Source organism: Ambystoma mexicanum, chromosome 5p (genome assembly GCF_040938575.1).
Source record: "Ambystoma mexicanum isolate Mex_15411 chromosome 5p, UKY_AmexF1_1, whole genome shotgun sequence".
Classification (NCBI taxonomy): domain Eukaryota; kingdom Metazoa; phylum Chordata; class Amphibia; order Caudata; family Ambystomatidae; genus Ambystoma; species Ambystoma mexicanum.
This window is the reverse complement of record NC_090930.1, coordinates 72188697-72203979: the sequence shown is the minus strand read 5'-3', so window position 1 is coordinate 72203979 and position 15283 is coordinate 72188697. Positions and strand designations below refer to the sequence as shown.

Here is a 15283-nt window from a genome sequence, read left to right as displayed (position 1 = left end):
TGTGTGGTTGAATCTGTGGAAGCGATGCTGCTCAGCACTTAGGGTTGGGTGGTTGGCTCATGGGAGCAAAGTGCCCATCACTAAGTGTGTGTGGTTGAATCTGTGGAAGCGATGCTGATCAGCACTTAGGGTTGGGTGGTTGGCTCATGGAAGCAAAGTGCTCATCACTAAGTGTGTGTGGTTGAATCTGTGGAAGCGATGCTGATCAGCACTTCGGGTTGGGTGGTTGGCTCATGGGAGCAAAGTGCCCATCACTAAGTGTGTGTGGTTGAATCTGTGGAAGCGATGCTGCTCAGCACTTAGGGTTGGGTGGTTGGCTCATGGGAGCAAAGTGCCCATCACTAAGTGTGTGTGGTTGAATCTGTGGAAGCGATGCTGATCAGCACTTCGGGTTGGGTGGTTGGCTCATGGGAGCAAAGTGCCCATCACTAAGTGTGTGTGGTTGAATCTGTGGAAGCAATGCTGCTCAGCACTTAGGGTTGGGTGGTTAGCTCATGGGAGCAAAGTGCCCATCACTAAGTGTGTGTGGTTGAATCTGTGGAAGCGATGCTGATCAGCACTTCGGGTTGGCCATGTTGGCTGTCTTCAAGGGAGCAAAGTCTCCCATCACTAAGAGTTGGCGGTTGTATCTGCAGAAGCGATGCCGCTCCCCACATAGTGGATGAATAGTTCTCTCTGTGAATGGAACATTCTGGTTTCCTGCTTGAGATATTCTGTTACAGCAGGGGTCCTCCTTGTAGCAGGGAGCCGACAGCCCACTTTCGAGGATTCAACCCCTCTACCCAAACAGAACGCCTGAACCCCACCTGTGCCGTCACGGAGGAGACTCGTCCCAGTTCAGCAATCTAGTAGAGAGTTTCAGCGTCATGGTCTTTCCCAGACTCCATTTGCTTGACATAAACAGAATCCACCAGCTTGGTTCCTGAGTTGTCTGAGCCTGTCCCACTGCTCCAGCATAATATAGCATGTCCATATGCGCAACCTGTTGTGGGTACCCTCCATCGCTTGTTTATGGAACGCCAGGATTACATTCCCATTGCTCATTCTGGACTGTACCATGTATAAACCCCCCCCCCTCTATGTAGAAGGACCTTTATAAAGAAGGAATGTGTTATACTGTATTTTACTCGTGTTATCGCATATCCAATGCCTAATCATTAACTTTCAAAATAAAATGTAATTCTACTATTTCGCATTAACACAAACATAGTCTATTAAAAATCTGCAGTATAATAATACATGAAGCATTTAACAAGTGTTAGGGAGAATTCTCTGAGAATTCTCTGTTAAGGCTAATTTCCCAAACCTAGTGAGTCCCCCAGCAGCTTTGCTGGATTTTTGGGGTTTAATTTTTTTCTCCTACTAAGAGTGAGACTCTTTTTCTCCCACTCTTAGGCATGATTTGAGAATGTCCTTTGACTTTGTAATGTGTTTTCTGGGCTATGGGGTCTTTTACTCCATAGGGCTTCATGTGTTTTTGGGATGTGTGTTACACAGCACCCTCAGTGCAGTAACACAGGGGTGTCATAGTGGCCCCCAAACATAGACTCCATACCCTGGGACTGACTACTGTCTCCCAGGGCATGTAAAGTCACCATTGACTTCACTAGTCTTAAATTGTGAACAGAACCAGTACAAACCATCATATTGTGGAAGTACTGGTAGGGGTAATTCGATTGCCCCTGGGTCTGTTTTTCAAGGGGGCACTGTCCAGTCCCCCCTTGTCGAGTTTCTGGCTGGTGGCAGTGGTTACCACGCGAAATATTCCACCTGAATATTTCCTATGGGATTTTCCCTTTCATTTTAAACGCACCACTTTTTTGGTGCAATGTTAAAGATACCGCCGGGTTATTTATTTAATATTTATTCACCGGTTGGGTCTTTTTGCCAGGACTCTGTTTTAAAATGGCGTTTGTGTTCGCCTCTGGAACTCCAACCCAAGTCGAGCCCTTTGTTCCACTTTTGGCGATCTTCTGCACAAAAGGCTCCAAAAGTGGTGCCACTCTGTCTGGGTCTACAGGATGTGTGGGAGGGGGGAATAGGCACCCTGGACTGAGTTGCCTTGGCAACTCAAGTCGCACTCTTGTCTGATTGGCCCAGTGGTGAGCCGCCCGGCTTACCACTTAGCATGTTTGATTGACAGCTAGGCTGATGAATGGGGGTTTTGCTGCATAAAAGCAGGGCTTTGGGACTGGAACTTCAGAAGTCGCCACAGGACCTAAAGAATCCGAAGAGGGGAGAAGCTGAGTCATCTACAACGACGACACCACAGGTGGAGCCCTGCTGTACGAAACTCACCACTTTCCCGACGACAGAGAAGATCTTCTTCCAGGAGAGTCTTCTTCCCTTTGAGCTGGTGGGGCCAACCAGTTCGCCTTTTTTTCGCCTCCTGGATCATCTCGTGGTCGAATCGCCCGTGCCAAGCACCCCGGTGGCCGGATAGCCACGCTTCACCACTACCGTGAATAAAAGGGTAGTACCTTTTAACCGGGAAACTTCACGGCTGGTTTCTTCCCTGGCAGTGCAACAACCTCCAGCTTTCCTCCACGTCGAGATCTTCTCTTCCCCTGGACGAAGCCCTGACTTGCACCCACTGCCAAGAACAACTGCCCCCGCTGGAGCTTTCTCACCATTTCAGGTACTGTGTCCCGCCTGGTCTCTCTTGTAACAGACTGTCCAAGGTGTCCCGTAAATCCTTGACTCTCTATCCTGGGGGGACCTCGGACCCATAAACATTACCTTTCTAACTTGATCCAACCTCTTTTTGACTCTCCTGCAAAGACTTTGAGTGCATTTCCACTGTGTGATCTTGGGCACATTCCGCCTTGCTCTCTCCAAGAGTGGGCCTGGCCTATGAACTTTTTGCTCTACAGTAGACGCTGCCTTTCTTGACTTGCTGTGGTTCTTTAAAAGTGTTGGTACTGTGTGATTTTCCTATTCTTTTTTTCCTCTCCCTTTTTAAACAAAGTATTGGAGTGCCATCTATGGTTACGCGCTCACCTCTGTTTTGCTAAATAAGTGGTGTCTTAACCTAGACTTGTCAAATAATTAATTAGGGAGTTGTATATATTGCTAGTGACTGTGTTTGAACTTGCTTGACATATTAGTGCCAGTGTATTTTTACAAGTGTGTTTTTAAATAAATAATTATATACTTTTATACCAAAGCTCTGGTCAGTGTTTGTTTGCTCTACTGTGTTTTTGGCCCTATTGTGTATACTCTATATACTGCCCTACTCATCTTGAGGGAAGTCTGACTGCTCAGCCACAGCTACCAGGTAAATCTAAGTGGTACAGGCTGCTACCAATTGGGTTTACTGCTAACACCTGTGGTCTTAAACTTTTTGCAGTGGTCCCTAAGGGAACTGCACAGATTTCTGTCTAACAAGGATCTGATTGGGAAATCTTTTGGTAGTCCGAACTTTTTGTGGTCTTTGTTTTAGGTCTTTTGGTGGGGTCGGACTTTTATAGTCGGACAAAACGTACAATACTCTTTACATGTAGACAGGATTCATCGCTGCTCAGTTCTTGATCTTCTGACCTTCAGGAGGTCAAGCGCTGCTGAGTAGAATTAAATCCTCTGTAAATACAAGTATTCATCAATGTGAGAATCTGACGCAATACTGCAAAACAATGACTTTCAGCATTCTGATAATGGAGATGGGGATATTTACAATTCTTAGGAGAAAGAGTATAAATCGAATAAGTGTTAAATGTGTCAGGTACTCATCGGGGGCCCTGGACGGGGCATTGCCTGGTGCCCGCATCTTTTAAGGCCCCCACATGCACACATTTCCAATCCTTGCCCGCGACTGCCCATACCATGGACCGCTTTGTCCTGCAGTCTCGGCGGCGCCATGCCTCCAGAGCCTATTCTGGGAATGCATCCTTGCTTGCTTTACAATTGACTACCACTCACGGCTCATGAACCCCAAAGGGGTCTGCAACCTTTGGCTCTTCAGATGTTTCGGACTACAACTCCCAGGGGCCTCAGCAAGCACAGACAATGGTGAGGGATTATGGGTCTCATAGTCCAAAACCTCTAGAGAGGCCTTAGGTTGCAAAACACTGACCTATAGGACCACCCGCGATTACACCAATATTCACCATGTTGATGGTTTGAAGAAAGTGCATGCACCCAAGTGTCGCATCCAACACTGACCGCGCATTCTTCTCTTCCCAGGAATTCTCTTTTTGTTCGTCTTCATCTATTTGACCTTCACGGTTTTCTGGCCGGTCTCCATTCTCTACTTGACCTGGATTTTGTTGGATTGGAACACCCCGGAACAAGGTAATGAGATCTGCAACCTATGACCTCCATGGTGGCAATAATTCTACCATTTTAATTTCAGCACTTTAATTGCGAGAGAATAAGTCCAATTGGTGTCTAGGTCCAATACAAAGTCAACTCATCTATAAATAAAAAAAGGCCAATGTATGTTTGTCCGATGCCGTCATGCGTAGTAGAGGCTGCCATACGCACAGAATGCTCCGCTAGAGGGAGCTGTTGCCTTAGGATATACCTCGGCCAATTTGCATAGCTATGCCTGTTGTCACCACTAGAGGGGGCTGTAGGCTTAGGAGCTATAGGAGTCCTACTGTGTTAATGGAAACCTGCACTTCGGCCTGTGTACACAGCGTGTACACTAGTGGAAGATAAAAATGTATTCACAACACTTACTCTGCATATGTTAAAGGCAGCAACACAACGTGACGTAATAAAACAAACAACTTAATTGATATACAGCACGGGGCATCCCACTCAGACAGCCAAGCACAGCTGCTTACAGGTCTAAGTGTGACCCAGCTCAATAGAGCTCACTGTATCACCCTCAGGGGAATAAAAGGCTGAGTGTGGCACCACAAGGGTCCAACCCGCGAGCGCCCGAAATCCCATAGATCTCTGAAATAGGCACATTAACTGGCTCTAGGCAATACCCCACCTGGCCCTAGGCAATGCTCCACCTGGCCCTAGGCAATGCTCCACCTGGCTCTAGGCAATGCTCCACCTGGCCCTAGGCAATACTACACTCGGCCCTAGGCAAAACTACACTTGGCTCTAGGCAAAACTACACTTGGCTCTAGGCAAAACTACACTTGGCTCTAGGCAATACCCCACCTGGCCCTAGGCAATGCTCCACCTGGCTCTAGGCAATACCCCACCTGGCCCTAGGCAATGCTCCACCTGGCCCTAGGCAATGCTCCACCTGGCCCTAGGCAATGCTCCACCTGGCTCTAGGCAATGCTCCACCTGGCCCTAGGCAATACTACACTCGGCCCTAGGCAGTACTACACAATGCTACTGGTCCTAGGCAATGCTCCACCTGGCTCTATGCAATATTCCACCTGGCTCTAGGCAATGATACACCTGGCTCTAGGCAAAACTACACTTGGCTCTAGGCAAAACTACACTTGGCTCTAGGCAAAACTACACTTGGCTCTAGGCAATGCTGCACCTGGCTCTAGGCAATGCTGCACCTGGCTCTAGGCAATGCTGCACCTGGCTCTAGGTAATGCTGCACTTGGCTCTAGGCAATGCTACACTTGGCTCTAGGCAATACTACTATACTTGGTTCTAGGCAATAATACACTTGTCAAAATCAATATGGGCCTCTGATGATAAAGCAAATAACTAATGTTACCTTGAAGGTAACGAAAACTGTAAAATGAAAAAATAACTATGTGAACAAAGTACGAGTCATTTGATGTATTCATTTACTTGTTGCGTCCAAATATTTGTAATTTGTTCTAAAAAATGGGTTACTGATTTAGTAATCAGCATGTCTTCTATTGCCCTTACCTATTTCAACCCAGAAAGGCAAACCTTCAACTTGCTTACTTAATGTTGACCTGTTTTTTGTTTTTGAAATAAACATTGAAGGTGGGTTATATTTTTTTCATTACTTTGTCGCCGTTTTTTTAATGAAAGGTTCTTTTAGCCCCTCGGTATGCTTCATTGCTGTGGCGTTGTTGTTAGTAACTAGAGTTATGGTATGGCTTATTGACGGACACTTCTATTAGGAAGGCGATGACTGGACCCCACCCAGAACCCTGCTCTTGGTGAATCCATGTTGCCCTAAACATATCTTCATTTCTGATAGATCTGAGAACCGCGCGCTACCTTGAAGCGCCCCCAGATGCATGGATAAGTGATCTATACGCATTGCTTGAGGTTGTTTACTTTTCGGATATTGTGCAAACGTGCAAAAATGCACACGTGCAAAAGTTGCTCAATCTGCCAAATTCGCAAACTATATAAACTGAATAAAGTAAAGGCGTGACATGATCAAATAGAAGCATGTGCAGAGTGCACTGTGCAAAGTATTTTGGGAGTCTGCCTCATTCATTGTTGGGGACTCCTCAGGTCTGAGGTGGTCGATCACCGGTCGCAGGTGAGCCAGCAGTCTCCATTTTGAGTGAGTTGTAGAGAATGCCGTTTGGCTTAATGCTACTACCCGGCCTCGCTCACATAAAAGACGGCCCTGCATAGCACTCAAATTGATGTGGACCGATCTTAATGGAATTGGATCGAATAATGTCTTGACCACGGGAGACCGCCCTGGACTTCATAAGAAAACGATGGCTAGTAAATGGCTTGCGGAGGAGGGAAAATGAACCTCGTGTAGAAGGCGGCCACCATAGGTCCACCTGATCACCGGCTAACACTCCGGCACCCTCCTCTCTCTCTCCAAATGGGGAACATGCTCGCCTCGCCCCAGCCCGCTCCCACGAGCCTTCTTCCCAATGAGACCTTGAGTGCTCCGAGAACCAGAACTCAGACGTTATTGGGGCGTGGCCTTTCTAAACATGGAGGAAGGTCCCCTGTTTCCTGAGGCGTACGCCTCTCTGTGGATAACCCTTTCCATCAGTGCTCTCCTTGCATGCTTCTTAAGACCCCTTGAACAGCCGTAACCCGCGACACGGGTGAATATTTGGGAATGACGTTCCCCGAGCACTCCCCCTGCACCAAGCGCATGAATAACACGTGTGGTTCTTCAAAATGGCGGGAATGGAACGGAGCTTGCTTGAGGGAAGAAGGGCGTTTTCACACTGTTTTAGTGGGATGTAGGGTTTCTTTGGGAATTCAAACTTCCTTCCTATCAAACAGGAGCTCTAGTAAGAGAAGGGGAGTGACACTGAACAGCGGTGTGCATGGGGTACCTCTGAACTCCCATTTTACAGTGTCCCACTAGTGGGCTGTACCTCTGGTACTTTGACCAATTCCTGCTATATGACACTGTGTTGGAGCATCACTTGAGTTGAGCTACTGTTCTGATTGTACCATGGTGTTGCTCTGTTGTCATCGCGGGCACTTGCAGACTTCATGTGTGTTTGTACCGCAGAGAATTCTGGTCGCATGTTCTGGTGTTTGTGTTCATGGAGCGACGCGCCCCCACCATCTAATGTCTTCTGTGTTTTCCAGGTGGGAGGCGACTAGTGTGGGCCTCCCAAGGCACTTGCAGACTTCATGTGTGTTTGTACCGCAGAGAATTCTGGTCGCATGTTCTGGTGTTTGTGTTCATGGAGCGACGCGCCCCCACCATCTAATGTCTTCTGTGTTTTCCAGGTGGGAGGCGACTAGTGTGGGCCTCCCAAGGCACTTGCAGACTTCATGTGTGTTTGTACCGCAGAGAATTCTGGTCGCATGTTCTGGTGTTTGTGTTCATGGAACGATGAGCCCCCACCATCTAATGTCTTCTGTGTTTTCCAGGTGGGAGGCGGTCGATGTGGGTCCGGAACTGGACTGTGTGGAAGTACTTTCGTGACTACTTCCCTATTCAGGTGAGATGCCCGGAGAGGACGGTTTTTCATGGAATGGAAGTGGCAGTCGGATAGTGGTGATAAGGAAATCCCCAAGGCAGGGGGAAATCCTACAGCAATGAAGAGTCAGGACACAGCTGAGAGGCAAACCAAGTCATTATTAGAGAAAGACAAATACAGTGCTACAGAATGACAAGGGACAGGTCTCAGACGGAGAGCTCTCTGACGGTGTTAGGTCAGAGCGTGTCTTATATACCTCGTAAGTTTCAATTAAGTTTGTAGATATTTGGTCACAATAGTAAGCAGACATTTGTGAAGAAGCCTTGTGGTTACATGCAGGGTACATTGTGTAGCAAAATCAGTACGCAACTTTGGTGTACACAACTGAATAATATTTATAAGGTGGTATTTGTACACAGCTATGCAAAGGTACTGGGAGCCGGTGTCTCATGGGTCCTGAGAGCAGCATTGGGTCGTGGCCTGCCAAGCCAAGGTGGGGTGTGTGCATGACAAGATAGCCGGGTGTAGCAAGAAGCCTCGGGCTAAGCCATGGTGAAGGATCTGGGGTCTCGCAGAGGAGGGTGATTGCTAGGAGGTATAGTAGAGGCCTCAGGCTAGGCCATGCTGAAGGATCTGGGGCCTCGTAGGGGAAGGTGATTGCTAGGAGGTATAGTAGAGGCCTCAGGCTTGGCCATGGTGAAGGATCTGGAGCCTCGTAGGGGAGGGTGATTGCTAGGAGGTATAGTAGAGGCCTCAGGCGGGGCCATGGTGAAGGATCTGGAGCCTCGTAGGGGAGGGTGATTGCTAGGAGGTATAGTAGAGGCCTCAGGCTCGGCCATGGTGAAGGATCTGGAGCCTCGCAGGGGAGGGTGATTGCTAGGAGGTATAGTAGAAGCCTCAGGCTAAGTCATGGTGAAGGATCTGGAGCCTCGCAGGGGAGGGTGATTGCTAGGAGGTATAGTAGAGGCCTCAGGCTGGGCCATGGTGAAGGATCTGGAGCCTCGCAGGGGAGGGTGATTGCTAGGAGGTATAGTAGAGGCCTCAGGCTGGGCCATGGTGAAGGATCTGGAGCCTCGCAGGGGAGGGTGATTGCTAGGAGGTATAGTAGAGGCCTCAGGCTGGGCCATGGTGAAGGATCTGGAGCCTCGCAGGGGAGGGTGATTGCTAGGAGGTATTGTATCAGGACAATCCTGCCACATCAGTGGGTAACTCTTACTTTCACAAGAGGCTCCTGGTGCCCCACTCAGAGTCTTATTCCAGTCAATTCGTACGACCTGCAATATTTGACCAAACTGTGACAGAGTAAACGTGGTCGACTAAACGACCATATATGTGTTTTTTGACCTCACGACTCCCTTATTCTATGTAGACCTTGATGTTTGAGTTCGAATGAGACAATGGTTTAAATGTTCACTGAAGTAGATAGGGTCGGTGGGAGTGGCAGAGCATTTGAGGGGAAGGGGTTGTTCACAAGAATTACAACTCATAAATTTCCCAAGGGTGACAGAACATTAAGAGGCAAGCTAGTTTCACAGGAAGTGACATCACAGATTTTGGATCGTGTCTCCAAATAAATGGTATGTGCCACAGGTGGGCTGTTGAGGTGCCTCAGTTTGCAAACAATATACAGGGTGGCCAGGTGTTGTAGTAAGTGGCAGCGTGCCTTGAACTCATGAGTGCTCTGCCACTGTTTCTCATACACTGCTTCCTTCCCTTCTTTCTTACTCACCCCCTGCCCATCAATAACATCTTCTATGATGCCCCCCTTCCTTGATACCTTCACTCACCTACCTCCAGGAACTATCATAGGAGTTCGATTTTTCTATAATTCACAACTACAGTTTGCTTATTCTGTTCCTCTGCTACCCCACACCCTACCTGTAACCCCATGGATGTGTCCCCTATGTACAGTGCTCGGTTGCCTCCCAGCTAGGTTCTCCCTTACACATGCACACATGCACACATGCGTACATGCTGTGGAGGATCAGAATAAGGACACAGACTGTGAAGAATTTTTAAACACAAGGTTTATACTAAAGTAAAAAATAAGGCCTAATTCTCTCTATATCTAAGGGGTGTTCCCTACCTATTTTGCTATGATGCTCGTCAGTCAGAATGAATGTCCAAAAACAAATCCATCCACTGGCCAAATCTCACCTATCTGATCCTTCCACTAATGTAACTAAGGACAGGAGAAGGACCACCTTCTTCTCCTGGTTTCTGTGTTTTGTCACAGGGCTTTCTGTGTTCTTTCGTTACTCTCAACGTAACACATGCAAGTACTCTCTTATCTTCTGATTAAGTCCTGTAACTCTTGAAGGGCAATGGGAGCTTTCCTCTCCCTGTTACTTCAACAATCTTCCTTTTGTACAAGTTCCTTATCAGCTCTTGTCTCTCTTCCCACAGTGCTGCTTTTTGTATGAGCTTTGTATTTCTTGTCGGGTTTTAGTCTCTCTTCCCACAGTGCTGTTTCATGTATGAGCTTTGTCTTTCTTGTCTGGCTCTAGGCTCTCTTCCCACAGTGCTGTTTCATGTATGAGCTTTGTCTTTCTTGTCTGGCTCTAGGCGCTCTTCCCACAGTGCTGCTTTATGTATGAGCTTTTTCTTTCTTGTCTGGCTCTAGGCTCTCTTCCCACAGTGCTGTTTCATGTATGAGCTTTGTCTTTCTTGTCTGGTTCTAGGCTCTCTTCCCACAGTGCTGTTTCATGTATGAGCTTTGTCTTTCTTGTCTGGCTCTAGGCGCTCTTCCCACAGTGCTGCTTTATGTATGAGCTTTGTCTTTCTTGTCTGGCTCTAGGCTCTCTTCCCACAGTGCTGTTTCATGTATGAGCTTTTTCTTTCTTGTCTGGCTCTAGGCTCTTCCCCCAGTGCTGTTTCATGTATGAGCTTTGTCTTTCTTGTCTGGCTCTAGGCTCTCTTCCCACAGTGCTGTTTCATGTATGAGCTTTGTCTTTCTTGTCTGGCTCTAGGCTCTCTTCCCACAGTGCTGTTTCATGTATGAGATTTGTCTTTGTTGTCCGGCTCTAGGCTCTCTTCCCACAGTGCTGTTTCATGTATGAGCTTTGTATTTCTTGTCAGGTTTTAGTCTCTCTTCCCACAGTGCTGTTTCATGTATGAGCTTTATATTTCTTGTCCGACTCTAGTCTTTCTTCCTATGGTGCTGTTTCATGCATGAGCTTTGTCTTTCTTCCCACAGTGTTGATTCATGTATGAGTTTTGTCTTGCGAGATTCCTGGGTGTTTCTTTCCTAAACGTCTCTATTATATTCTCTTATCTTCGGGACCTGGGCTTCCTTTTCCCTTTTCCCAACATGACAACTTTTCAACTCTACTCCTCTCCCACTTTGTTTTTCATGTAGCTCTCTCTTTCATGAACCACGCTCTCATTACTCACCTTATTTCTTATCTCTTTCTTCACTCGCTTTGTGATTTCTTCCTTTCTCATACGATGGGCTCCTAGCATCTTAGGCTCATCTTGACTGGCTTTCGTGGCTCTGCGTTCTGCGAGAGCTCCTCGTTCCACTTTGCTATGCACAGAGAGCTTCCCCTCGTTCTTTCTGCTTTCCAGCTTCTCCTCTCTCTCTCTCTCTCTCTCTCTCTCTCTCTCGACATGTCATCCCTTTTAATCATCCTCGACACAGTCCATTAGAGGGATTGTTTTAAAGGGATAGTCTTAGTTTTCTGTTGTGGATAACATACGTTTGCTTCATCTTCATGGAATTGATAATGTTCCGTTATGATAGACAAATCCACGTAGGCCATCACTTTGAGGGCATCAGGGAGTTCCTCATGGGAACTGGAGTACTTGTCCCCAAGAGGGGAGTCTCTCTCTGTGAGGTCCCACTTGCCTCGACCCTTAGGGAGGGTGTTGTGGAGTGGGCTCATCTCCCTAGCCTCACAGGGTGGCTCTCTCTTGAGGAGAAGGAACAAATTCCCTCAATTCGTCGCAATACTGTGGAAACACCAATTGCTTCTCTTACCCAGAACAATATTTCACATTTTATAGACTTGGCAAGAGTACAAGGCCAATTCCACTCTGTTGGAATTCTGGCAAGCACACACATGCCGCACACAGATGTTCAAATATCTACAGAGGTCTATGGCCACCTGAGAGTAAAGGGCAGGAGTGTCTGCAGCCAAGGCTTTCTCTTCTGCCACTCAAAGGTTATTGCAACAAAAAATGTACTGCTACAAAAGCAACTGCTGAAGCCAAAGCCAGAAATGCTAACAAGCGACTGCTCAGCTCACTTCTCTCACGTGTGAATAGTTTGTCTCGTGCAGAAACACAGTTTTCAAGTTCATGCCTGTCTGGTTTAAGATGTTGTGCCAGTTCTGGCTTTTTTGCTAAGGCCATTTTGATTTCTTGTACCTTACCTATAGTTTTATCTCACTGTAAATGTAGGACTACAAGTACCAGAATGCACTGTAATGAGAGCATAAAAGCCAGGACTGACAGATCATCTTCTACGTGACATAGGACATCATTAGATATATGTATGCTCTCCTCTGCACTACTATGCACGCCCAGAAAAGCGCAACAAAAATTGGTGAATGAAGTTGATAGAACAGAAGAAAGCTTTATTGGCACATGTGTGGAAAAACAGGTCTAATTAGCTTAGAAAACAGGGTAAGGGGTTGTCGCACAGGAAGTGCGTATCTGCAGAAGACACCTCCAAACTCTGTGGAACAGTGTGCGAAAAAGAGGCAAGAGAAAGACATTTGCAGACTCCCTTGGTATCTATAAATGAGGACACCCCCCTCGCAAATAAACATCAGTGAAGAAGCATAGTGTATATTGCAAGGTCAAAATAACACGCCACAGTAATACCACATGCAGTTATACACAGTTACACCGAGTAACCCATCACATGCACCTAATTTGAAAAAACACTTGTGCAACTGCAATTTTGCACAGGGAGCCCCGCATGAACGAGCAGCGCAATGGGAGAGAAGTGCAGCATGCCGGCACTCCTTCAGCCCCACCTACCTTCCTGGTAATTTTCAGCATGCACTGTCTGCTGCAGGCCGAATCCCATAGATTTAGCAAAAGATTTTCTTTTTATACTTTAATGTGTTACAGTCAAAGACTTTACACATAAAATAAAATAAAAAGTAATCATGCAAAAAGCTAATCCATAATTTAAATTTAAATTATACATAATTTAAATTTAAAATACCATACATACATGCAGGTAGTTCAGCATTTAGTACAATAACCTTGGAACCTATGTGTCCTAAAATACCACAAAGGAGACAAAACTAATGGTGGTACTGAATAATCTCCTATGTGCCGCAAGTATGCTGCTGCAGTGGGTGGTGATAATGTCAACAGACACAATTAAATGGGTCAATGGAGAAAAACATACATTACCACCAACCTGGTGTTATTGAGAGAAACCACTTTTCAATTAATGATGATCATACCCACTTTCTAGTTTCAAAATGTATCATTGCAATTTGGAACAATCACATATCAATGTCTGTCTTGGGACATAACACAGAGAAGACAATATTATATTGACAGAACAAAGTGAATTGCAACCAATATACTACCAAAATGGCTTTTTTGGCTAAAACGTACACATTCTGTTAAATGAACAACCTACTGCCAAGATACATCAAGCCATGGGTCTGGATAAATGAACAAGTGAAACATAAAAGGTAAATACAGTTAAACACCATTTACTAACAAAAAAACAGTGCATATTTTCACAGCACTAAGACTCTAAAAGTCACAGTCTTCTACACCACAGTGTTTCAGCCCTTTTGGGGTTCATGTATGACCCTTTCTTGTGGGGCCTTCATCAGGACAGGATGGTTGAGGCGTCTAGATATTCTGTGTATATGCCTGTCAGCAACCGGCTAGTACACGGAAAACTTCAAGTGAGGCACTCTGAATCAAAAGAGTGTCTTTTTAGGGCTTGCTGGGCCATGGGAAAAAATCCATCTAAATTTACGGAGCTGCAAGGAAACAGGTTCGCTCTTTGTAGGTGTAGTTCACTGGAGTGGATAACCTGGTTCATCCAAGCCGCTCTGTCGGCTGAGAAACACTTGTCACTGCACTATTGCTGTGCGATGAGCGCGTGAGAATTTATCTTAGTTGGGAGTCCGTGTATCTCTTACTGACGTCTCCTCGAGTAAGACACTGAGTCAGGAAAACGGTGGTGATAATGTGCCAACAATAAGCTGAAACAAATGCATCAACTATGAGCCAGAATTATTGATTTGATTTGATTTTTTTGTATTTATAACGCGCACCAAACGAACTTAATCGTATATATTGACGCAGATGACATCAGGGAAGGCAGATGATATAAATCAGAACAGTGCCCTCAGAATACAAAGGGCCATCTACCTAAACAGAAAGGTTTTCAGTGCTTGGCGAAACTGCAAGAGAGAGCTTATTGTCCTAAGTTGTAGTGGTAGAGAGTTCCACAACCTGGGACCAAAAACAGAAAATGTTCTGTCACCTCGAGATGTGTATGCTGAGTGAGGAATGATCCGAAGATGGCTGTCACCAGAGCGTAATTGTCTCATCGGGTGATATGGCTGAATTAGCTCTCTTAAGTACAGAATGCGGTCGGCGATTGAATGCCAATGCAACTCCTGACGAAATATGGACACATGGGCAGTTTTGTTTAACTTGAATTATCAATCTAACAGCCACATTTTGTGCTTTCTGGAGCCATCACTAGGAAGCGATAAACCGCACTTATGAGTCAACACTTATGAGTCAACATTAAATTTGGTACTTTAGAGCCACATATGTACGAAAACCTATTGTGGAACTAAAGCGCAACTAATGAGCTGAAACTAATTGTGGTTTGAATGCAACGCATTCATTAGCCAAAGCAAATTACGGCCCCAAAGCATCACACATGAGCCAAAACTAGTTTAGCTTCTGAAGCACCATTTATGAGGCAAATGTCTGCATGCTCCCTATAATCCAAAACAAATTGTGCCGCTAGAGCGCCATATGTGGGCCAAAACTAATTTTGCTTATGAAGCACCACCTATAATCCAAAACACCTCTATCACTATGAACCTCAATTAATCGCGCGCTAAAGTGTCACCTGTAACCTAAAACCAATTGTGTTGCTTTAATGCCATCAATCAGCCAAAACTCATTGTCGAGCTAAAGTTCTACCTATGACCCAAGAGTAACTGTGTCAACAGAACTCCAACTATGAGCAACACTAATGGTGATCCTAAAGTACCATTGATGAGCTAAAACTATGAGCTGCAACTAAAAGCAACACTAATGGCGATTGTAAAGTACCATTGATGAGCTAAAACTGTGAACTCCAACTATGAGCAACAGTAATGGTGATGCTAAAGTACCATCGATGAGCTAAAACTATGAACTGCAACTAAAAGCAACACTAATGGCGATTGTAAAGTACCATTGATGAGCTAAATCTATGAACTCCAACTATGAGCAACACTAATGGTGATGCTAAAGTACCATTGATGAGCTAAAACTATGAACTCCAACTCTGAGCAACACTAATGGTGATGCTAAAG

General features: G+C 45.9%; 1 protein-coding gene across 1 annotated transcript in view; it reads left to right on the top strand.

Moving 5' to 3' along the window:
* Nucleotides 1-15283, top strand: part of LOC138481621 (diacylglycerol O-acyltransferase 2-like) — a 262094-nt gene that overhangs the window by 106459 nt on the left and 140352 nt on the right. The window contains exons 3-4 of the mRNA XM_069613810.1: nucleotides 4183-4290; nucleotides 7711-7781. Coding sequence (XP_069469911.1) covers nucleotides 4183-4290; nucleotides 7711-7781 — 179 coding nt within the window. The remainder of the gene's footprint in view (nucleotides 1-4182; nucleotides 4291-7710; nucleotides 7782-15283) is intronic.